Raw genomic sequence first — 24,864 nt, forward strand, 5'->3', positions numbered from 1 at the left:
TCAGAAGATGGAAAGATCTCCCATGCTCATGGATTGGCAGGATCAACATTGTAAAAATGGCTATCTTGCCAAAAGCAATCTACAGATTCAATGCAATCCACATCAAAATTCCAAATCAATTCTTCAACGAATTAGAAAGTGCAATCTGCAAATTCATCTGGAATAACAAAAAACCCATGATAGCAAAAACTCTTCTCAAGGATAAAAGAACCTCTGGTGGAATCACCATGCCGGACCTAAAGCTTTACAACCACCAACATATTAACTCCACTCTTGTACCTTTGCAGTTATATTGCCATGGTGGTCAATATTGTGGTTAGTAGAACTTTCTGGTGCTATGGAGGTTGGACCACAGGAAGATAACATTCAGGTTGAGTCCTCTGAGTGCTATGTTCTAAATCTTCATCCCTTGAGAGATAACTAGGGCCAATTGCAGTGGCTTATTTGGTTTGAAGTCATTTGGAATGCCTTTTCCAACAAATCTCTTGAATGGAGGTTTTCATACCTGGAATTAGGGTATTTGTTAGAGTCTGTGGTTTTTGTGGGGAGCATTGTCAGCCTAACTGACATAATGTAAGTGATAAGTTATTTCTCCACTGGGGAAATGAGCCAGTTCAAGCCAGATTAGATTATATTAAATGTAGGTTTACTGGGTAGCTCCTGGACAGGGGTATTCACAGGCCCCAAGGAAGGAGGCCAGGGAATTCTCCATGGGAAGGGAAAGAGAGGAAAGGAGGAAGAGAGAGAAAGAAAGAGCATGCATGCAGAGAGAAAAGGAGAGAGAAGGTGAGACCAAACTGTCTAGATTACACAGGGAAGAGCCTCTGGGGGAAGGGAAACCCAGCCCTTGGGCTGGAAAATTCAGTGCTGGTGGTGGGGTATATGCCAGGTAGGGACTCCAGGATGCTGGGAGAACCTGGAGGCCAGGTCTGCTTTGGCATGTAAAATATGCTCCTCAGTCCCTTGTCCCAGGGTCTGAAACCAAACATTAAGCTCTGTGTGTGTGTGTGTGTATGTGTTGTGTGTGTGTGTTGTGTGCGTGTAACCAAGAAGGTACCTGTGATATACCTATCACAAGTGTATGCATATATGTATGTATATATATGTGTGTGTGTGTGTGTGTGTGTGTGTGTGTGTGTGTGTGTGAAATTCCTGTGTTGTCATGAAAGAATACCTGTTGCATTTGAAAGACTTCCTTTTGGTTGCTTTTCTAGGTGGCTCCCGATTGGACCCTGCGGGCTCCTTTGTCCCGACCAATACCAAGCAAGCTTTGTCCAACATGCTGCAGAGACGCTCAGGCGCCATGCTGCAGCCACCCTCCCTTCATGCAGTCACGTCTCAGCAACAGCTGCTACAGATGAAGCTTCTGCAGCAGCAACAGCAGCAACAGCAGCAGCAGCAGCAGCGGCTTCTCAGGCAGGCCCAGACTCGACCTTTCCAACAGGTTTGTTCAGAACCAGTCTTGGCATCCTCCTCACGTGGTCCCCTCCTCTAGCTAGGTGTGGTGCATAATCTTGCTATGTGCATATCTCTGTACATGTGGGGTCAGAGGTGTATGTCCTTTATACAGGTTTACAAATATTCTTCCTCTTTTGTAGTTCATTATTGATCTTGGGAAGAAGCCCAAAGTGCTAAGGACTCTGAATCATTCAGACGTTGACCTCTTCCTTTGATGTGACTCTCCCAACCTCCATTCTATATTATAATTACTACAGTGTTTTGTATTTATTTTATCACTCCTTATATGCATATCCTCACATGTATTTTTTTTTGATTTTGTGCCTCTAATGTCATGATGTTTTTTCCCCTTCATTGTTTTAAGCATTCATTCAATAAGGTCTGTATCAGGCAACAAGCAAATTATAAACAGTGGTCCATATATGGAATTCGTGTATGTGTGTCAAATGCTGGAGATGGTACCCAGAACCTCGTACGTGATGGGTAAACACTTTACCTGTGAGAGATGTGCCTAGTGCACGAATATTGAGTGTAGTTTGTGCTTGTTTGCTTAGGTTTGTTTGTTTTGTTTTGTTTTGTTTTGTTGGTGTTTTGAGACAGGGTCTCAGTATAGAGCTTTGGCTGACTTGGATCTTACTGTGCAAGCCAGGCTGGCTTCAGATTCAGAGATCTGCCTGCCTCTGCCTTCTGAGTACTGGGAATAAGAGAATGCCTCACCACGTGCCCTGCTTTTGGGTTTAATTTTTTTGATTGATTTTCTGATTTTTATGTCCTGTAATTCACTGCTCTCCCTAGACAGTGTTTGTATGGTAAACACAGTGGCCACGATGACCCATGCCTACCTTGACATAGACACATGAAACCTGTAGCTCTGTACAAGTACAGTTGAGGACAAGACTGTAGTAGGATTTCAGCTGATTTTTCCAGTTTCTGAACTTTTTCTGTATTTTACAGTCTCACTGTTGTGATAATAGAAGCCAGCAAAGTCTTTACTATGCTGAACCACCCATGCACACTTTAAATCTTTAGATCCCACTCAACCACGTAATGAGTGCGTACCTTTGTGACCTTAAATGTGCCAGCCAGGCTGCGGGTGTCCTGCTCTAAGCAAAACAGGAAAACTTTACAATAACCGGGATTCTAGGGCTCTTGACTTACCCCAGTCCTGCCTTTGCATCCTGGTGCCTGTGTGACTGAGTGTCTCCATTGCTACCTGGCGACAGGAAGATGAGGTGAAGAGATCCCTTATGCAGTCTTAAAAGTTGTCTTTTTAAAACTGCTCTGGAAACTGACCTGTGTGAGGATGTTAAGCAGAAGTTATCATGGGCTTATTTTTCCCTGACTCTATCAGCTGCATAAACTCCATGCATATCAGGTAAGATGAGCAAAGTCGCTCAGTACACATAACTTATGAGAAGTTGAATAAAATGCTTTTAAAAAACATACCAATTTGGCTTAAATAAGCAACATGTTTGGAGCTGTTAAAACCCTCTTTGAGGTTTTTAGCTGTTCTTTCTTGGAGAGTTAGCATACACACACTTGCTCTTGCTTCAATTTTTTTTTATTTTAATTATTTATTTTTATTTTATGTGCACTGGTGTTTTGACTGCATGTATGTCTGTGTGAGGGTGTCAGATCCTCCTGAACAGGAGCTACAGACAGTTGTGAGCTGCCATGTGGGGGCTGGGAATTGAACCCCAGTCTTCTGGAAGAGCAACCAGTGCTCTTAACCACTGAGCCATCTCTCCAGCCCATCTTGTTTCAGATTTGCTTGCTCTTTTATCACAACCCCAAACTTGTCTTACTTGTAGCTTACTTTCAAACTGTCACTGCTGAACTTAGCTTTGAGTTGCCACTGAAAGTGGTTCTGAGCTCTGGAGGAAAGGTCAGGGGCATATGGGTAACCATGGCAACTAAGGAGTTTAGTGAGACAGAGTCATCAAAGGCCTTCCTCTCAGCACTCAAATAGACCTCTGTGACTTTTGTTTCCTGCAGAGTTGTGCAGATTAAATGCACTGGAGCTGATGGACCATCTGTGTTTTCGTACTAATTCTTCTAGGCCAGCACTTTGGTTTGGTTTTGGTTTCTTCTTCATCTCCATTGTTTTATCCTTCATAGTCCTACATGTCTTCATCAGATAATAAATCAGTTTCATAGCATCAGCTTGCTCCTCATAATTCTCCCCCAATTAAAAACAGTTTTGAAGTTCCCAGAGCTTGCCTAGCAGATAATAAGCTCTTTTATGTCACTCTTCTGCATGTGCTGGCTAGTGGAGGAGGATATGAACTCTACTGCAGATCAAGCCTAGGCCTTGGTGTAACAGCGTAGGCAAGTGCTTTACCATTGAGCTAAATCTCCAAGCCCTCTCAGAAGAAAGAAGAAGGCATAGTTATGCAGCCATATGGGCGGGGACCCTTCAGAATAAACAAACAAGACACGCATGGCATGATACACACAGTGAGCTCCCCCCGTCTCTCTTTATAAGTCGTTGTCTTAGTCACTGTTCTCTTGCCATGAAGGTACACCATGACCATAGCAGAGAAAGTGTTAAACTGAGGCATTCAGGCACACATGGTACTGGAGAAGAAGCCAAGAGTTCTATATCTGGACCTTCAAGCAGTAGGAAGAGAGCCACTGGGTGTGGCTTGGGCTTCTGAAACCCCTAAACTTTACCCCCAGTGACACACTTATTCCAACAAAGCTAGACATACTCCAACAATCCTTCCTAATCTCTCTCAGGTACCAGCACTCCCTAATGATGAGTTATTCAAATATAGGAGCCTATAGGGGCCATTTGTATTTGAACCGCCCATAGTAATATTTGTTATTAATATAACTGGAATGTAGACAAATATGCTGTGGTGGGAAAAAGAATCTCCTTTTGGTAATTACTTGAAATCTAGAGCAGTGGTAGAATTGTGTGAAATATAAGTCATATGGGTAACTTGGTAGAGTGTATCATGCTGGACACAGTAGACTTTTCTAAGCACTAATCATTTCATGACAAAATAATAGAGATGTTGATTCTAACTTGGAAGGAATGCTTTCTCAGGTTAAATGCCCATACACGGAGTCACACAAGAGCTAGTAATATTTTTGGATTTGTGTCCCCCAGCAAACTTTTTTCACTTCTTGAAGATAACAATATGAAGATATAATATGGGACTCCTTTATAATCCTCTCTGGCAAGGAATCTATTTTTCCTAGGTGTAGATATATTGAGATCCTTTTATAGCTGGTCTTGGAATTTTACCAGACACTTCCAGGCTCCACTGTGGCTGTTTCTGCTGCCATGCTTGTTGGCTTATCTTACAGGGTTAGGCATTGGGCCTTAGAGTCCCTTTTACCACCACTTTACCTACTGAGGACACACGGGAAGCCTAGGAAGTATTAAATAAATGCATACGTGATCTAAGGAGCCATTCTCAGGCATCTACAGCTTCCCAATAGAGTTACCCTCAGCTGTGTGACTGCCACCCACACAATCCAGAAGCTATCTGGGTGCTTCTGGAATGACCTCTGTGTGGCCATTTTGAAGCCTAAATGCACAGAAGAGAAAGAAGTGTTGAGGTCTATAAGTATCTCAGTCCTTACAGAGTGTCTGCAGCCTCTTTCCATCCAACAAAGAGAATGGTTTACACAGAATCCTGCTCTTAACCTGATACAAGGCTAAAATAGAATAACTTTCTAGTCCCCCTGTATGTCAGTTAGGAACTTCAGTCAGCCATGTGATTTTCTGTTACAGGCACTAATCCCAAGATTCAAGAGAAAAGAAGGACCAAGTCCACGATTATATAAATTAAAGCAAGATGTATTTGGCTGCACTTCTGATTGGCCATCCAGTTGTCTCCCCCTCAGTCAGGGTTTTCAGCCCTCCACTGGCCTCTTGAAGTTCTTCTTATAAGAGGGATAAGGTGTTCACAGGTGGCAGAGGGTTGGTGGTTATTCACTGTTACAAGGATGCAATGAAAAGGGAGAAACAAAGTAAATGGGGGCTTGCAAGTAGCCACAAAGGCAAAAATAGACATCAGTGAATGGAGATAAGAGACAGTCTGTGTCAGATCAGAAACTTACACTTGATTACAAGTAGAGGCCTCAGCTAGCCAGGGACTCAACACAAGACAAACAGCTTTACCTCTTAGCTAGATTTGAACACTAAGCAAACTGTTTTATCTGTAAACAGAACTCTTATCCCCTAAGATATGTTCTCTGTTTTGGTCTGCCATCCACCCTTGAGGGATTTGTTCTGTCACACAGACAACCTTTTATTTCTTTGCGAATGTCTGAAGATGCTGTCTTGGTATCTTAACTACTTGATGAGATGCTTATCGTTATAACTGAGGGTCCCTTACAGCAATAGCCCCTGTTGACGTGAACAAAGATGGTTTGGCTAAGGAACCTCTTTCCATTCCTTCCCGTTTCTGACTTTATTGAGAAAGTGATTGGCCTCTGATATTGCTTGTACACTGACAACTAATAATGGATCACTCACTCTTATAATCACAAAGAGATGTTGACAGAAAATAGAGATGCCTGACCATTGTAAGCATTATAAGAATTGGTAAGCAAATTTAGTTAAAACCATGGAGGTAGGTAGTTGAAGAAAGGAAGGAAGGCAGAATCAGAGCCTTCCAGAACTGGTAAATGCTTGACAAAAGTCAATCTGATTTCACACATACACAGGTTGTGGATAGCTGTGGCCATTCCAATTGTACACCAACCCATGACTCGGTGATTGATCTCACAACTTAGGCATAGGTTTTTTATCATTTTGGAATCTCTTGTCTTTGCTTTCTCTCTCTCTCCCATGCTCTCTTCAGTTGTATATTTAAAGAATACAGACAAAAGAGAAAAAAAAAGGACCCTGCTCTTTCCTCAAGTTTATTTATTAAATAACTTTGTTCCACCATCATGACTTTTTCTTCTGCTTATTTTGTTGAAGACCAAGCTCTTTAGACATGACTGGTGATCTTGTATTTCTTGTCATCTCCTTCCCTTTCATTAAGGGGCAATCACTACCCTGAACATTTGGTGCTCTTACTGATTAGCATGACGCCATCAAAGTGATTATTATCCTGAATTAATCTACAGATCGATGGAGTATATACATAATGGCACACATGTGTTTTACTGCTCTGTAATTTATTATTTTTGTTGCTGATTTCTGAACTGCCTTACATTTTTTTCTGATATAAAATTTAGGCATTTTTAAATTGGTTTGTCATTCATGTTTTCTGTTGGATAACTGTCCAGAAATCACGAACTGAGCATAATTTAAATGGTAGTCTTTTGTTAAAGTTAGTCAAAAGAGTCTTCCTAAAGAACTCTTTACTTTTAATGTTTTCACTAAGTGTCACTTACGAACATGACTGTACAGTCATGAACTCAGGAAGAGGAAACAACTGACTCAGTACGGAATATGTAAATCCTTCCATGATGTCCTTTGGTAGAAGGCATGTACATGGAATTTGGTTTTAATTATTAATATATTGTGTTTCTACTGAATGGTAACATTGACATAAAACAATTGGATCTGTGTCAAGATCTCGCCTAGAGGAAAATGAACATAGCATATTTGTTAATGGGAAAGGGCAAAAAGATATGGATATTGTGCAAAGAAATAAAATACTGTTATGAAGGTGGCTGTTGGAACCAAGCAAATATAGTGATGTGTGCACTGGTACCTAAAATTGCTCATTTTTGCTGGGAAATTCCTCTCATACATCACTATCTCTAGTAAAGCAAAGCTCTAGTGTTCTTTCTTGTGTCTGCCTCTAGAACATGGGATGCTTGTAGAAGCTTGCCTGTCTTTGTCATCACTATCTCCTGGAACACAGGTCTAAAATGATTAAGGAAGGAAATTCACCTGAGAGTTAGTTGCCTATTTCTCAATTCTATTCTGTCAGTCTGTAAACAGTGATGGTACTGTAAATTCATATTTGTTGTTTATGGTGGCTGGCTGAATACATGATCAGCCTCATGCCGTACTTCCTGGGCTTGGAACTAATTGATTACATCCAGTAAGCTATGGCCTGCTGACTGGTTTATTTCCTATCTTCTCTGTTTAATGTAACCCAGATGATCTGAGCTCTGCCACTGGCTCCAGGCTGGCCCCAGTTGTTTGCAGTGAGTGGAGCTCCCAGATCATTCAGTCACAGCAAATGTCTCGATCTGATAAGCCCCATTTAACTCTCAGGGTATATCATTTTATGACAAAATATCCCCATATTGTTTATCGGTGCCCCAATCATTTGGCATAAATTAATGAAAAATTTGTAGGGCCCGAGTTTTGACTTCCTAAAGAACTTTTTTTTTTTTTAATGTGATTCTTTTCATGTGGAGCTTGACTACATGTATAACAGGATTTAGAATCTCATCTATACTTTCCGCCGTTTCCTTGCTGTTCCTGTTCTGAGGGACTTCTGTCACTGTTTCTTCCTTTCCGGAAGACTTTGGCAGCGTAGTGGCAATGCCTTCTGTCCGTTCCTTTTCTTCATTCTTTTACACCGTTACCTTTTAGATGGCAAAATAAAAAGCGGGCTTTATGCCTATAATGGTTAATAACTGTAGTCCTCATTCCATTACTACTCAGTTTGTGTTTGAGTGCACTGACCACGCCCAGTTTAGTGAGATTTCTTTCTGAGACTTTACCCTTAGATGACCTCATCATCTTTACTGAGTAGTATATGGTATAGAAATCCTAAGCCCTCACAGGCACATAGACAGTAGGTGTAACTCCATCCCAAAATCCTCGCTTTGAATCTTTCTATTCTTGAGTTCTTGCTTCTCCCTGTGGTGATTCACATTGTTCATAGAGGGATGTGTGGCTTGATTTGTCGGCTGATGCTAGAGAGTGGACCGGTGGTTTACAATAACCCTGTTATCACTTCCACTCAGTACCTGTCTCCAGATTCCTAACAAAATGCAGCCACCTCTGTTTTCTTTCCAGGATGGAGCATATATTTTATTATTTTGGTTTGGTTTCTGAGCATAGGTTTTGAGAGTACATGTTATAAGACCTCATCTCTTTTGCTTTACCTGGAGTATCCAAGAATGGATGTTCTGCATTGAATTATTATTAGGTTTTTGTATCGGGTAGCCAGCCTACACTAGAAGTCCATTCATGTTAGGGAGAATCAATACAGGTGTGCGTAAGTCAACTTGTTTCATGGCTTTTGGGTGGTAATATTTTATACTGCTGCAATACCTTTATTTGCATATTCTAACTTCAAAAATATTTGGGTATTACAAGCTTGCTGCGTCAGAAGTTTCTCTAATAAGTTGTTTTGGTAAAGCAGACTTTGGCAGTGTTTCTGAGCTCTTAATTTTTCTGGAAGTTTTGTGCTTATGAGGAATCAAACATGTAAAGATTTTATTCATTAAATGCTTGAAGTAAACACTATGATTGTCATGTTGCTAATGTTGTATGAAAGAAAATAATTGGCATGGATCATTTTCCAATCATTCAGCTCAATTTGGGGTGGGGGGGAAAGATATTACTACAAACAAAATATTTTGTTTACCATCAAAAGAGATTCTTTGCTTTTTATATTCACTTAAACAAATAGAAATTTTTATATTTTCTCTCCGCTTGTTTTTTATTACTCTCCTATTTTACGAATTTGATGACTATATTCAAATGCTTGTGTCCACAACGTCCAGGCATGTTGATAGACTATGTTGTAGACAGGGTGCATATTTGTGGTTTGTTTGCTTTGGAATGAATCAGGCAGTTTTAGCAGTTAGTACTGGCATCAACTGATGTTAGTCAATTGCAAGGGAAGGCTTTCTAAAACAGTACATGTGTGTCATTTGTCACTAGGACTTTGTAGTGGTCCTTCTTTGGATCTATTTTCTGTGGTCAATACAGATGAGCCTGCTATGATGACCATAACTTTTGCATATTATTACAGCCATAGATTCTTAGAAACTTCCAAATGAGTCCTAAGTGTAACTATTTTTGCTATGAAGTTCATTACAATACTGGTTTATGTTACAGCTATTAGTAGTAACAGTGGTAGTAGTGTCAGAAAATGCTTTTTATTATGGCAAAATATGTGTAAGATGACATTTTGGCGCTTGAATTATTTCAACTTTTTTCCTTCATTTTTCTTTCACTGGAAATAGATTTTTTCATAGGATGTATTCTGATTATGGTTTCCCTTCCCCTGCTCCCCCATGACTCTTCTGCTCCCCTCCTGCCTGAATCTACACCCTTTCTATTTCTTTTTAGGAAACAAACAAACCAGAACAGGACAAAATAACAAACAGACAAAAGCCAAAGAAAAAGCACAAGAAATGCACACCTCTGTATACCCAGCAACCCCCTTAAAACAAAAAACCTGGAAACCATAACATATACACAAAGCACTTGTAAAGATTTTTTCTATTTTTTTATTTTTTTAAAGATTTATTTATTTTATTATATGTAAGAACACTGTAGCTATCTTTAGACACTCCAGAAGAAGGTGTCAGATCTCATTACGGATGGTTGTGTGCTGGGATTTGAACTCCGGACCTTTGGAAGAGTAGTTAGTGCTCTTAACCACTGAGCAATCTCTCCAGCCCCAAGGTTGTTTTTCTTTTAATTAGATATTTTCTTTATTTACATTTCAAATGTTATCCCCTTTCCTGGTTTCCCCTCCAAAACCCCCTATTCTATCCCCCTCTCCCTGCTCACCAACCTACACACTCCTGTTTCCCAGTTCTGGAATTCTCCTACACTGGGGCATCGAGCCTTCACAAGACCAATGGCTTCTCTTCCCGTTGATGTCCAACAAGGCAATTCTCTGCTACATGTGCGTTTGGAGCCGTGGGTCCCTCCATGTGTACTCTTTAGTTGGTGGTTTAGTCCCTGGGAGCTCTGGGAGTACTGGTTGATTCATATTGTTGTTCTTCCTATGGGGTTGCAAACCCCTTCAGCTCCTTGGGTCCTTTCTCTAGCTCCTCCATTGGGGACCCTGTGCTCAGTCCAATGGTTGGCTGCAAGCATCCACCTTTATATTTGTCAGGCACTGGCAGAGCCTCTCAGGAGACAGCTATATGAGACTCCTGTTAGCAAGCACTTGTTGGCATCCACAATAGTATCTGGGTTTGGTAACTGTATATGGGATGGATCCCCAGGTAGGGTAGTCTTCAATAGCCTTTCCTTCAGTCTCTGCACCACACTTTATCATTGTATTTGCTTCTGTAAGTATTTTGTTCCTCTTTCTAAGAAGGACTAAAGCACGCACACTTTGGTCTTTCTTTTTCATCTTCATATGGTCTGTGAATTGTATCTTGGGTATTCTGAGCTTTTGGGTTAATATCCACTTATCAGTGAGTGCATACCATGTGTGTTCTTTTGTGACTGGGTTATCTCACTCAGGATGATATTTTCTAGTTCTGTACATTTGCCTAAGAATTTCATTAATTCATTGTTTTTAATAGCTGAGTAGTATTCCATTTTGTAAATGTACCACATTTTCTGTATTCATTCCCCTGTTAAAGGACATCTGGGTTCTTTCCAGTTTCTAGCTATTATAAATCAGGCTGCTATGAACATAGCGGAGAATGTATCCTTGTTATATATTGGAGACTCTTTTGGGTATATGCCCAGGAGTAGTACTAGGTCAAATTTTCTGAGGAACTGCCAGACTGATTTCCAGAGTGGTTGTACCAGATTGCAATCCCATCAACAATAGTGCTGGTTCAGCTGAAGGTCAGCGTGTAGAAGAATGCAAATCGATCCATTCTTATCTCCTTGTACAAAGCTCAAGTCCAAGTGGATCAAGGACCTCCACATAAAACTCAGATACACTGAGTCTAATAAAAGAGAAAGTGAAGATGAGCCTCGAACACATGGGCACAGGGGAAAAGTTCCTGAACAGAACAGCAGGGGCTTATGCTCTAAGATCAATAATAGACAAATGGGACCTCATAAAATTGCAAAGCTTCTGTAAGGCAAAGGACATGGTCAATAGGACAAAACGGCAACCAACAGATTGGGAAAAGATCTTTACCAGTCCTACATCTGATAGAGGGCTAATATCCAATATATAAAAAGAACTCAAGAAGTTAGACTCTAAAGAATCAAATAACTATATTTAAAAATGGGGTACAGAGCTAAACAAAGAATTCTCATCTGAGGAATACAGAATGGCCAAGAAGCACCTAAAGAAATGTTCAACATTCTTAGTCATCAGGGAAATGCAAATCAAAACAACCCTGAGATTCCACCTCACAGCAGTCAGAATGGCTAAGATCAAAACTTCAGGTGACAGCATATGCTAGAGAGGATGTGGAGAAGGGGAAACACTCCTCCATTGTTGGAAGCATCTATTCTTGATGGAGACACTCTGACTTTGGACTCATAGTGCTGGAGTTTAGGTCATGGCTTTGTAGCAGCCCAGGCTTGACAGATGTTTCATTCTTACTGTGATTGGTGTTGGCATTCTCCTACAGAAACTAAACATTTATCCCTTTTCTTTGTTAGAAATATATTTAGCTTTTCCAAGGCACTCTAAAACGATTTCATGCAACTATGATCTAGCCCTTTTTAATTGTGAGACTGAAGTAAAATAATTACACATTGAAGTTATTTCGCCCTGTTAACGAAGTCTTGGGGAAATGCAGGAATGCTGAGATCCTCGGCTTTCCCCCTCTGTGATTATCACTCCAGGCTTTCATAAAATAACCTCAGTAAGTAGTACATGAAGTTTATATATTGCTTTCAATTTGATTTATGTTCTGAAGGCCAAAGTATATTAAATTGAGGCTAGTAAAAAGATATTAACTGGTTCTACTCTACATGTAGTTGGTTAGAATTATATTTGCTATTAGAAATTTTATTGAATACACCTCATTATAGAGTCTTAGAAGGTATTAAAATTTCCTCAGAAAACAGTATGCACGGTTTTCAGATCACTGTGATAAAGCTTCATTAAGAAGCCATGGAAATTTTGCATGTGGTGAGAATATGCCATGTGTCTTTTTGTCCTTATGCACAGATGCTGCGTAGTGCCTGTGACTGGAGAGCCACAATTAAGGGACTCCTCAGTACCCAGAGAAGCATGTGTGCCCTCCTAGAGAGTCATTTAAGAAACTCTTTGCTGAGAGGGGTTAGGCATAAAGTTATGTGTGTTACTGGTGATGACATGAAGCTGTGCTCACCAACCAGTCTGAAATCTGTAAGTTCTGTATTCAGAAGCTCAACTCAAACACTTTCAGTTACAGAGTCTGTCCTGATTTTGTTTTCCAGGGCCAGCCAGGGGACCAGGCTGCTCTCTTTACTGCACAAGCACGGCCCTCCCCTCAGCTCCCTCAGTATCCAGGGCTGCAACAAGCACAGGTACCCACACTGCTTTGAAGCAAAGGATTCCTTGATGTTTAATGCTATTTCTTTGGAGTAGGAGATCAAGGAAACTGCTTCTCAACTAGATAGAGAACTTAGTTATTTCTGCTCCCATGGTTTCAGAACAGTAGTTGTTGAGTCAGTCCCAGGATTGATCAGGAAATTCTTAGATTAGAAATGGAAATTAATTCAGGCTTCTCTTCTGCCGCTGATAATGTATTGAAGCACTTGATCTGAGGTGGTGGCGAGCACCTGTAACATCCACGCAAGAGGCAGAGGCAGGAGCATTAAGGCCAGCTGAGGTTATATAGTTGAGACTGCATCTCAAAATCAATCAATCAATCAATCAGTCATTTATTAAAATGTTTAGTAATCTTAGTTATTTATGATACAGTGTTTAATGGTATAATTTGTTATAGAAATTTTTATATTCAAAGATAACTTCCATGAGGGATCATGGTAGAAGAACAGGACAATGGGCCTTTGAGTCAGGTTGCAGTACAGGTGTTGATGACTCTGTAGCTGTGTGACATGCATGGTACTCTGAGGTCTAGCTTCCTTTTCTGTAAGATCAAGAGGAAAGATGTGGGATTCAAGGCAACCTATGGAATTAACATACTGTCACATACACAGTAAATGCTCGACAAAGGGTGTGCTTATCTTTAAAAAATGTAGATCTTTGTCAGGCGCTGGTGCTGCATACCATTAATGCCAGCACTTGGGAGGCAGAGGCAGGTGGATCTCTATGAGTTCAAGACCATCCTGGTCTACAGAATGAGTTCCAGGATAGCCGAGGCTACACAGAGATACCCTGTTTGAAATAAAATAAAATAAAATAAATAGCCCTTTATCCCCCTTTGTCCAAACTGTTTAGTAGTTTTATTATTTCTGCATCCTTACACCCTTACTTCTTTCTTTTATATAAAAAGACCCCAATACTTTGATAAGATTTGTGTTGGGGCTGGCTATTCATTCCATGTATATGGCTGAAAGGAGTGCCCTGTTTGTCTTACGTAAGTCCCGAGTCTGGGTTCCTGTAGGCCGCGTCTGCCATTTAGTGTGTATCACTCTTGTCTCCAGAGTCAGAGTTCCTACGCTGCTTTAATATGTGGTGTTTTGGGGATCCAGAGAACAGGCAGCATGTTGTTCAGAGAATTGTTATCTTGTGATCCAGAAGACTCCATGTTTGTCTTTTACATAAGGTATCAAGGTTTAGAGAAATAGGTTCCTGTACTAATAGGAAAGTATACCCCGTCAGTTGATGTTCACTGGGCACGGCCCCTCCCTTGCTTGTCCCACTTTGGAGATGATTCTGATATTGTTTCGATTTTGTTGAATCTAGGCATGGAATGTGCGGATACTTCACTGATTATTTCTATGCAGAATGGTGCCCTTCCTAGCCCATAAAATAGACAGCGCAACTTAGAAAGCAAATGAATATCCAATTATTTTGAACTAGAGACTTCTGTGGATTCATTATCCAGCCAGTCTATTCTCTAAGTGTCTGGTTAGACTTCTCACCTGCAAGAGTAGCTATCTTCATATGTTGAGTCATCCCAGCCTTGTGAGAGCAGTGAGTTTCAGGTTGGACCTCCTGGGCTTATTTTTGCCCCGTGTTTCTTAGTGATGGGAATATGGGTGCTAACTGGAGCACTGACATTTTCCTTTGTGCCTTCCTGCAGACCATGCCCCAGGGCTACACAATGTATGGAACACAGATGCCTTTGCAACAGGCAGCTCAGCAGCAGCCTGGTGGCGTGGTCCTTTCCCCCAGCTACAACTCCAGGGCCTATCCGGCTGCACATTCCAGCCCAGCGCTGATGGAAAGACTCCGGCAGCTTCAGCAGCAGCCAAGTGGCTACGTGCAGCAGCAGGCCTCCCCGTACCTGCAGCCCGTAGCTGGCTCTCAGAGGTGATACCTGTTGAAGTAATTGCGATAGTAAACCCTCTCGGCCTTGGGATGGTTATGCTCGCTCCTTCCAAGCGTTTGATACCGTAATGGTTTTTGAGCTCCTCTACTTGAGTCCTGACATCTCGTTTTTTTTTTTTTTTTTTTAACCAGCGTGCAGTAGAGGTTCCAAATTCTTTCATTGAAGAATGCTGTGGTTTTGACTCACTTCTTCCATGTGTGCTATGTAAAGTTTTTCAGATGGTACCCATGTGTTTTCTTTTCTGCTTTTTTTTCCCCCAAAAGGATTTTTTTTTTTATTAAAAGTATCTGAGAAAACTATCGATCATGGTTAGCAGCGCCTTACTAGGATTTGTTGATCAAACCAGTTTCTGTTGTAGTGCTAATTGTACATGGTGCTTCGCAAAGTTTTGTTACAACTTAGTTTTTATTTTTCCCACCTCAGAGATGACTCACGGCTCTTCTGGTTCTTGTTTTAATCACACCCCTTCCTCCTAGGGTGTGTCAGTACTGCTCATTGTCGTAGTTGCTATCCACACATGGCTAAATTTAAATGAATTAAATCTGATTTAACATTTATTTCTAACAGACACTTTAGTCACCTTTTAAGTGCACATTAGCCAGCTCTGGCCAGCATGGCTAGATTTGAGGTTCATGTGACATGTGCAGTGACGGGAAGACCTGGCGGGATGCTCAGCTATCTTGTGAAATTCTGTAGCTTTGACCAAGGAGCCTTGCAGTTTTGTTTATTTCTAAACCATGATAACTGTCTAACTAGTCCTAGTGGCTAGAGGCCATTTCATTGGATGGCACAGATAGGAATCATTGTTGCTTATCAAAATATACAATCCCGTTAGATTATAGTCCAGAAGAATTAGGTTTGTAAAGTTGTGCATTGTACAGTGGATAGCAGCTTAGCTCCCATGCGTTACCATCAATGACTAGCTACCTGTCTGCTCAGGATAGTAACTCTGAAAGCTAGGGAGGGAGGTGGTATTTGTAGGAAAGAAGTTAATTTGTAAAACATTCATTTTGCTCACCATGTTTTATAATAAGAAGTAGCAGAGCAGAGCTCAGTAACTTGAGCTTAAGTGCTAAAAAAAAAATTTGGGTTCAAATCCCACCTGTGTCTTTTTTTTTTTTTTTTTCTGGATGACCTTAGTTATTTCTCTATGTCCACTGCTTCATTTTTAAAGTTAGAAAATAAAACTGCTAACTCACAGTGATACTCGAGAAGTAATGAAATAAGACTGTTCAGCCGTTCTACTCCCAGTCTTCCTGAAGTAAATATTAAATTATTTTCACTTACTGCTAACAGAAAATTTGATTTTTTTTTTTTTGAAAAGTAATTTCTATATGATTGCTACTTGGCTCAAAGTAGTATGTTTACCATCTTTTTTTTTCTCGTTCGGTCACATTTGTCATCTGACCCTCTGGCCTTTTCCCGTTTTAATTGTACACGTGATTATTGAACACGGATTGTTTCTTGGTGGATGTGTGTAAATGCTGGAGGCGCTGGCTGACTTTCGTGGTACGCCTGGTTCCTGAACACAAGTTGCATTGTTCTTTGCCAGACTGAACCACCAGGCTCTACAGCAGAGCCCTCTGGTGGGCGGGGGAATTGACGCTGTGCTGACTCCCGCACATCCCAACCTCCCCTCGGTGCCCCTGCCTCAGGACCCAATGAGGCCCAGACAGCAGCAAGTTCGACAGCAGCAGAGACTCCTCCAGGTATGGGGTAGGGAGGTGAGGGCGATGCCATCCCTTCCGGTAGTGCAGATACATTTACAGTGAAGTGTTAACTTCCAAAGCGCCCTATGTATTTCACACTAAGCGGCTTGGCGAGCACACTGTAGTTCTCCATCTAGAGAGAGTTTTCTTTTCTCTGTATCTGCCAGGCCATGGGCAGGAGACTGCATTGCGCAGGCAGATCCATTCCCTTTCCCAAAGCTTCAAGGGGGCACATGGATGCCTTAGTTTAAATGTGAGCCTCAGCTTACCTGGTTGCTAGTTGCCTAAGAGCCTACAATTTGCATACAAAATTTAATATTCATAAGGAACAAATTAGGAACAAAAGCAGCTTGCAGTCATCTCTTTGATTCTCATAGCATTGTGATTTCTACCACACTTCTTCTCTACTTAAACTGTGGAGATGGAGAAGCAGAGATTACACAATTTGGAGGGCTCTGTGTTGGAATCCAGAAAGCTATCGTGTGTTCATTTGATATAAATACATGAGACTTCTAGGTAAACAGAAGTCTCAAGGGTTTCTCCCTTTAGCACATTCGTGTTTCTGATTTCTTTATTCCAGTATTATTGTGGATGGGGGATATAGGTCATTGGTAAAGCACCTTCCCAGAATGCACATGGCCCTGGGCTAATCCCCAGCACTGGAATGAAGGAAGAAGCAGAGGCAGACAGGCAGGCAGGCAGGCAGGCAGGCAACCGCGTTAAATCTGTGCTATTTTTCTTCACTATTCACAAGTGGTGTTTTTGCATTAGATACTTCTTGGTAAGACTGTTAACTCTCATTGCCAGCCAAAAATGAGGTGCAACTTTATCTATCTACACAGAAACACAGGGAAATGTGGAATCTAGTCGAGCAGGGTAGGTACAAGAGAACTATTTATGCTCTATGAGGTGACAGGCAAGAAAGCAGGGATGCAGAAAGGACCTTAAGGGAGATGTGTCTCAACTTTTACACTGGATGGAGAGAAGGAAAAAAAAATAGTTCCCCTAAGAATCTAAACCATAAATATGCCCAAGTGATGACGTCTGGATCTAGTGTGATCTACAAAATTATAGTTGAGAGGATCCAAGGAAGCAAGAAGTGAAGACCAGCCCTCTGTAGAACAGAGCTTCAGTTTCTAAGGTGACCATTAGTACATCCTCATTTTGGATAAAGTATTTTAAAAGTCATGATACATTATTGATAATACATGGTAACTGATTTGGGTGACTATAGCCTACTGACGTCCTACTCATTGTATAGAGGCCATTGCCAAGGTGGTAAAGAAAAAAAAAATCTACTCTTGAACTTGTCATCAATAAAATGGAAAAGATGATAGAGCTGCTTTCTAACTGTGCATCGGATAAACCAACTATTCAGTTCAAGACAGTTCAAGCAAAGCACTAATTTGATGTTATTTCTAATATTTTTTAGTAACATAACTACTAAACTAAAACAGAGAGTGTTGTGTTCTTTAGCCACTGTCCTACAAGTTTGCAAATATTTTTTCAGGGCAGCTATTTGAATGGCTCTGTTTTAAGATTTGTTACTTCTAAATCACCAAGGAACTTACTTGTTGCTTACTTACCACTAGGTAGCCTGTTCCTTTCCCCCTGTTAGCCTGAGCCCTGATACTGTTTCTTATCAACAACAAAGAAAGGAAGTGTGATTCGTCTGTTGGTCTAAAGTACATTTATTCTTCTTTTCATGATTGGCTGTTGGTATAAAGGAAAATGTCAGCAGTTGAGAAGTTGAGTTCACCTCTCTTGAGAGATTGTGCAGAGAACCAAGTGAATGGCAGTTTCGTATTGCAGTGCATCTGGTTCAGCCAACACTGTTCGTGTTGACCCACATCTGCACCAGTGCTGGGACTCCAGATCTGCAAGTATTGCAGATCTCAAAGTACATAGTTATTGTTTTCACTTTAAAGTAATTTGGGGAATAGTATATAGACAAAGTTGGGAAAATACATATGATGAAAATCTAGTCAGGTCTCCAGTAACTAAAGGCCCCTGACAGGATATATATACATACATTTATGTACCTACACAGAAATATATATATATATATATATATATGCATATGCATATATATATATATATATGCATATGCATTCTGTTTCTTCTGTGACTTAGAAGTGTTTTCCAAGAGCTATGGATTTGAGCCAATTTAGTGTAGACAGGCTTCTGTGTTTTATGCTGGTAATTTATTGCACACTTTCTATGGGCTAGTTTATATCCTATAATAAAGGTAAAAATGGAGACCTCAGGGGTCTTCCAAATAACATAAGGAAGGTAGTTACTGATTGGTGCTTGTGTTAGTTGGAACTGTGAGATAGGTCACTTGTGGGTGGACTGGCAGAGCATGTGAAAGAAGCCAAAACAATAAGTGTGCAAGATGTTCCTGGACAGTAAGCACTGGCTGCCAAAGGAAGAGACTTTTAGTTCAGGGTTGTCCGAAAAGGCTTCCTGGAAGAGCAAGTTGGTGTCATTAAAACACTTGAAGGAAGAACAAGGTTTGGCAAGGTAAAGATGTAGGATGCAGGGTTAGAGTCATGCCTCGTGTAGTAACATTTCTGTCAGTGGCAGGCTGAGGTCACAGCAATCCCTTCAGAGTTTAGTGCAGCTTAAAAATGCTTTTACCTTGTGACACCATGGGCTTCATTATCATGATAGCATCATCATAGCACAATGTAAATGTGTTTGGATGTTGCTGCTGTAAAGAGACGTATCCCACTGCCTCTTATATAAGAGCATCACAATAGTGAAATGCTCAATACCTGGAAAGAACCATCCCCTGATATGCCTGCTTATTCTGTACACTCTATATTGTTGTTATAGAGTATACTCTTGTCTGTTGAGATATCCTTCATGGCTGGAGATGCACCTCAGCAGTAGAGCACTTGCCTGGGATGCTTGAGGCCCTAGCTTGAATTATTTGCACTAGAGGGAAAGAATAAAACAGTATGTTGTGTTTTATCAGCAGCAGGCTCATGCATCTTGTGTTTTCTGTGTCTCTAAGTTGCATCATTTACCATGTCCTTAATTCACTCTTAATTTCATTTTGTTCACCATGGCCCTAGAAGTAAAAAGCTGCCCAATGTATATCCTGCAGCCTAGGTGTGTGGTTGACTACACCACATATATTTTTGTACGTACACGAATGTTCAGACAATGCAAGAATCACCTAATGACATATTTTTGGGGAGTATATCCCAATCATTTTGCTTAAATGGAAGAGATAAAATGTATATTAGTGAGGGCTGTTCAGACATGTCTCAGCTCCACCATTTTAAGGGGCTACCATAATCTTTTTCTTTCTTTCTAGATGCAGCAGCCCCAGCAGGCCCCCCAGCCCCAGCAGCCCTCACAGACCCAGAGTCAGGCCCTTGGTCTCCAAGCAATGCAGCCCCAGCAGCCTTTGGTAAGGCCTGGTATTTGGAACCAGGATGCGGGTTTCTCCTTTAGATTTAGCAGGCACACTCTCCATAGCCATGACATTTTAAGAAGGAAATTGTCTGGATATACTTAACAACCTTTCCTAGAAGTCTGTCAGGGTTTTGTTCTTATAGGAGTTGGCATATTTTTTCATTTAAATGAATAATTAATATAGGCTAATAAATTTCAATATACAAATAAACTTTTGCTTCACTCAAATCTTAACATTTTTCTTTCTGAAGAAGAAAAAAAAAAATAGTAAAGCGCTCAATGGATGAGAACCTTACCAGGAAGATATTAAGACATTTTCTATAAAGAGTAAAGAATGATTTCATGTATATGTGAAGATGATCTTATATATTTTATAACATTCTCAGAGAGTCTGAAAGTACTTTGTAAAGTGACATGTTAGTAATTAAACCAAGTCTCTCTATCCAGTTAGCATTTTCTGCAAGAATTTCCCCATTGTTCATACTCTACAGTCCACTTCCTTAGCTTCTCCAGTTGAATTTGGGAGCATGTGCATAACGTGGATGATTTGAAAACCTCAGCGATGTTGGTGTCTACCCAAGCTTTACCCGAGGCTTGTAGGTTGCTGTCCTCACTGTCATGGGAAAGCAATAGTGCCACAGGTTGTCAGCCCAGGATCGGAAAGGAAAGGAGCATGGAGCCATGGCAGGACACTGGGGAGAGTCAGTGGAGTTCCATGGTTAAAGGCTGGACCCAAGCAGGTCTCTCCTTTGGTACCAGCCCAGTAGAGGGTCCCTGGGTAGGGAGGTCCCGGGGACTTGTAACATATACTGCTCTGGCCAGCTGAGTCCCATCTTTTTCCCCATTCTTTTGTACCAAGTGTTTAGCTTTTCCAGTTTTTGATTCCTTTTGTTTAAAAATATTTATGGCAATCTATGTAAACTTGTCTTTTTTCCTTAAGTAGAGGCAGAATGAAACTTGCTTCTTTGTCAGGAGCATAAAGTTGGCTAGGGCAACTTTTTTAAAGAAATACTATAAAAGAGACTTTTGGCTGGACTACTGCTTACCTGCATAGTGTTCCACCAGGAAGGAAGTTGTACCTCCCCTCCCTCCCTCCCTCCCTTCCTCTCTCCTTCCCTCCCTCCCTCTCTCTCTTACATAGGTTCAAACCCACAGAAAAGCTTCAAGAGTGGTACAAAGAATTTCCCTGACTCCTTCATCTGTGCTCACTAAGTCCCACGCGGCCACATTTGTTTTGTGATTCCCCTCTTCCCTCGGTTCCAGCTTTTTCCTGATCCCCACATCCCAGGCAACTGTCACCATGCACCAGTTTAATGTTAAATATTTCCATCTGGTTTTCCCTAGAGCAAGATGGCTGCGGGCTCAGTTAGTGAGGTGCTTGCTAGCATGAGTAACCCTGGGTGGGATCTCAGCATGGCAAACACACAGACCCACAGACAAAACCACTGGTTATGATGGCTGAAGTCAGGACATTGAACACTGATATCATACTCTGATGTATACATGGCTTTGGATTTTTTTTTTTTTTTTGACTATGGCAGTGGTAGTTCAGTATCCTTTCTGCCATGTATTTCCCTGCCTCCGGTTTATTACTATTTAGCTTCCATGTCTCCTTTACCCACACAGAATTTGCAACAATTCCAAAGTGCCCTGACTTCATCTTAGTAATGATGACTTATTTATTCACTTTTTAAATGCTACTGAGCTGATTTGCTGCTTACGCATGACACCCAGCAGTTTCTGTGTTGAAGAGCTGCTTCATGTACCTACATCACAAGAGCATTCATAATTCCTGGGGAAGCGGTGTCTGATGGCTTTCCATCTTAAAGTCACTAACTTCTCCTTTTAAAGTAATAATGTAAGGACATGGTCTCATCCAATCTGTCCTGTTGCTCGTTAGACTCTCACGCACCAGTGTTGTCATTGGCTGTCTCTTTCTGCTACTACTGTAGAAAAAGAAAAATGCTTACTCTCAAATGCTGTCATCTTGTTTTTGATTGCCTGGTATTCGACTCACAGGAAGAACTTCCCCATTGTTGCTTGTCTGTCTTTAAGTCCTGTTTCAAATACAAAGGAAGGTGTGCTTTTTCTTTAAGATTTCATTTCAGTTTTAATTATTTATATATTTGTATGTCTGAGTGTTGGTTTGTGATTGTGAGCGTAGTGTATCCTGAGATCAATGAAGGCCCCGGTACTGGTATTATATGTAGTTGTGAGCTGCCTGAAGTAACTTGGGTGCTAGGAGCTGAACTCAGGTCATGTGGAAGAGTAGTGTTTGCTCTTAGTCTTGAGCCACCTCTCCAGCTCAGGAAAGCATAACTTAAAAGTGAAGTCTACCGCTTGACCCTTTGACTTAAAAATCTGGCATTGCTAAGAGTAGCTTGAAGTCTTCTCCCAACTTTACTGAGTATCTGCTGTTACATAGCAATAGTTAGATGAAATTTGCTGAATTAAAAAAATCATCAAAATCGGGGCTGGAAAGATAGCTTATTGTTAACCGCTGCACTGGCTGCTCTTCCAGAGGTTCCTGAGGTCAATTCCCAGCAACCACACGGTGGCTCACAACCATCTGTAATGGGATCCGATGCCCTTTTCTGGCATGTAGGTATATATCCAAATGGAGTACTAAAAATAAATACATAAATACAGATACATAAAAATAAATAAATCTCTTTTAAAAATCAGGGAGGGGAAACCAGGAAAAGGGTAACACTTGAAATGTAAAGAAAGAAAATATCTAATACAAATTAAAAATTTAAAAATCATCAAAATCTTTCCCCAGTCTGAAGGTGTAGCTCCATGGGAGGGACACTTGCCTTGCCCATACGGGTATCTCTGGGTTTGATCCCCCAAACTGTAACACAATGAAAACATTTCTCTCCATTGAGTAGGTTATTAAGGCAGACAAACAAAACTTAGCACTACTCTCTGTGTTTTCTTTCTGTACGCAACCAGCTATTCTAAAGGTTTTGACAGAGAGCCAAAATCTATGTAAAGAGGTCTTGTTGAGTGTTTGGAACATTTGATGCTGATGGGAAAAATCCTAACTCCTTTATGTAACACCAAGATTCCTATGCTATAGTACTATTGTTACCAACAGTGTTGAGTGTGATCCTAACGGAAGTAACTATCACATAGTTACACCTTTCTAGAGATTTATGATGTACATGAGTCCTTGTTAAATGTAAGAAACCCAATAAGTCAAGAATGGTAACCTGTATGTAGTAATTGCTAATGAGGAAATGATTGTACAGTAATACCCTTTTAGCAAAAATACAAACTTTAAATGTAGTTATTATTGAATATATATATGATATATGATAATTACAGCATATTTTAATTGAATATATGATAATTGAATATATGATAATTACAGCATATTTTAAGCTTTTTAAACTTTTGATTCAGGTATGTAATTAAATGAAATATTGCATGCTCTGTTCCTCACAAATAATAAAATCCCTATATTTCAATTACCTATAGTCATTCATATTTAATCTGTACTTTTTCTTATAAGGAAAAATTTAAAGATTCACTCACACAGATATGTAACAGATGCGTAAATCCTGAAACATGTCATTGCCTGTAACTTCAGCACTGGGCAGGTGGGCCCATCAGACTAACCATTGGGGAGCTCTAGGGTCACCGAGAGACGGCCCATTCAAAACTGCCAGGTGAGAAGTGACAGAGGATGACACTCAATGTGAACCTCTGCCTTCTGCCGTAAGCTTGGTTTAGAGGTTGGGTCAGGGATTTTCCTCCACCTGCTACTAAATCGTATTTCATTTCATATGTAACAGTGATATAGGATGTCTTGGTTACTTTTCTCTTGCCGTGAAGAGTCACCATGAATTGGGCAACTTATAAAACAACGCATTTTACAGGTGACTCTGAGGGTGAGTCCATGACCATCATGGTGGAGAGGATGGCAGCAGGCAGGCAGGCGGTGGTAGTAGCACGGTGGCTGAGTGGTTACATCTAACAGACCAGAGGCAGAGACTGAGCTTTTGAAATCTCAGAGTGCAACGTCCCCCATCCCCCAGTGACACACCTCTGAATTCATCATAAACACTACAACCAGGAACCATGCATTCCAATCACCGTATCTGAGAAATAACAATGAAGATACAATGTTAGCTTTGTTCATAGTGTGTGCTGCATAATTCCTTATGAATGGCAGTACCAAATGCCTTAGATGTGTATGTTATTTGGGGTAGGATAAACAAAGAAACTGAATTCTGTTACTAAGCTGTATTTATAGGTCTGGGGAATTTTTTCATTGTAATTTAAAACAGTGACAGAGTTATACAGTCATTGACCCACAAGCATTAGAGCAAAGCTCATCAAAGGGAGCTTGACATTTTTATACTCAGATTATAGTTCTGTGAATACTTAAGTGAGTTTTGTGTAGAAAGAACATGCAATTTAATACTGATTTCTAAGGCAATACTGTTGATTATTAGACTGTGTTTCACCCACTGGCTTACCATACTACCATCCCAAGGACTGAGGAAGTAATTTAGAGCTTGGAAGATAACTTTTTTTTTTCTCATTATGCTCATGAGAAAGTAATTTGATGGAAATAAATGCCTTTGTTATTTATTAATAGGAATTTTAATAATCTGTAATGAGCCTTTTATTTTATTTTATTCTGCTTGGCAGAAGGATTCCAATTCTCACTGAGAAACACAGCATTGTTTCAATAGAGAACAATCTTTCATAAATAATCCAAGCAGGAGTTATAGCTTAGGGACCAGATGATATGTGTCTGTGAGCCTCAGAATGGGCTAGGAGATTTACAACATTTACATCTAAGTGGTCAGTTTCAGAATTAGAAATTATAGGAGTGGTCAATACTATCAAGATGTTTCATCATTATAATTCTTTTTAGGTTTACTTTAGTACATCTGTATGCTATCTATCTATAAATCTATATTCTCTCTCTCTCTCTCTCTCTCTCTCTCTCTCTCTCTCTCTCCCTCCCTCCCTCCCTCCCTTTCCCTCTCTC

At 40.5% G+C, this 24,864-nt stretch overlaps 1 protein-coding gene across 1 annotated transcript in view; it reads left to right on the forward strand.

Moving 5' to 3' along the window:
• Med12l (mediator complex subunit 12L) overlaps nucleotides 1–24,864 on the forward strand; it is a 313,727-nt gene that overhangs the window by 278,546 nt on the left and 10,317 nt on the right. Inside the window, exons 40-44 of the mRNA XM_029474961.1 lie at nucleotides 1,215–1,444; nucleotides 12,698–12,787; nucleotides 14,473–14,702; nucleotides 16,274–16,430; nucleotides 19,756–19,851. Coding sequence (XP_029330821.1) covers nucleotides 1,215–1,444; nucleotides 12,698–12,787; nucleotides 14,473–14,702; nucleotides 16,274–16,430; nucleotides 19,756–19,851 — 803 coding nt within the window. The remainder of the gene's footprint in view (nucleotides 1–1,214; nucleotides 1,445–12,697; nucleotides 12,788–14,472; nucleotides 14,703–16,273; nucleotides 16,431–19,755; nucleotides 19,852–24,864) is intronic.

This window comes from Mus caroli, chromosome 3 (genome assembly GCF_900094665.2).
Source record: "Mus caroli chromosome 3, CAROLI_EIJ_v1.1, whole genome shotgun sequence".
In the NCBI taxonomy this organism is placed as follows: Eukaryota; Metazoa; Chordata; class Mammalia; order Rodentia; family Muridae; genus Mus; species Mus caroli.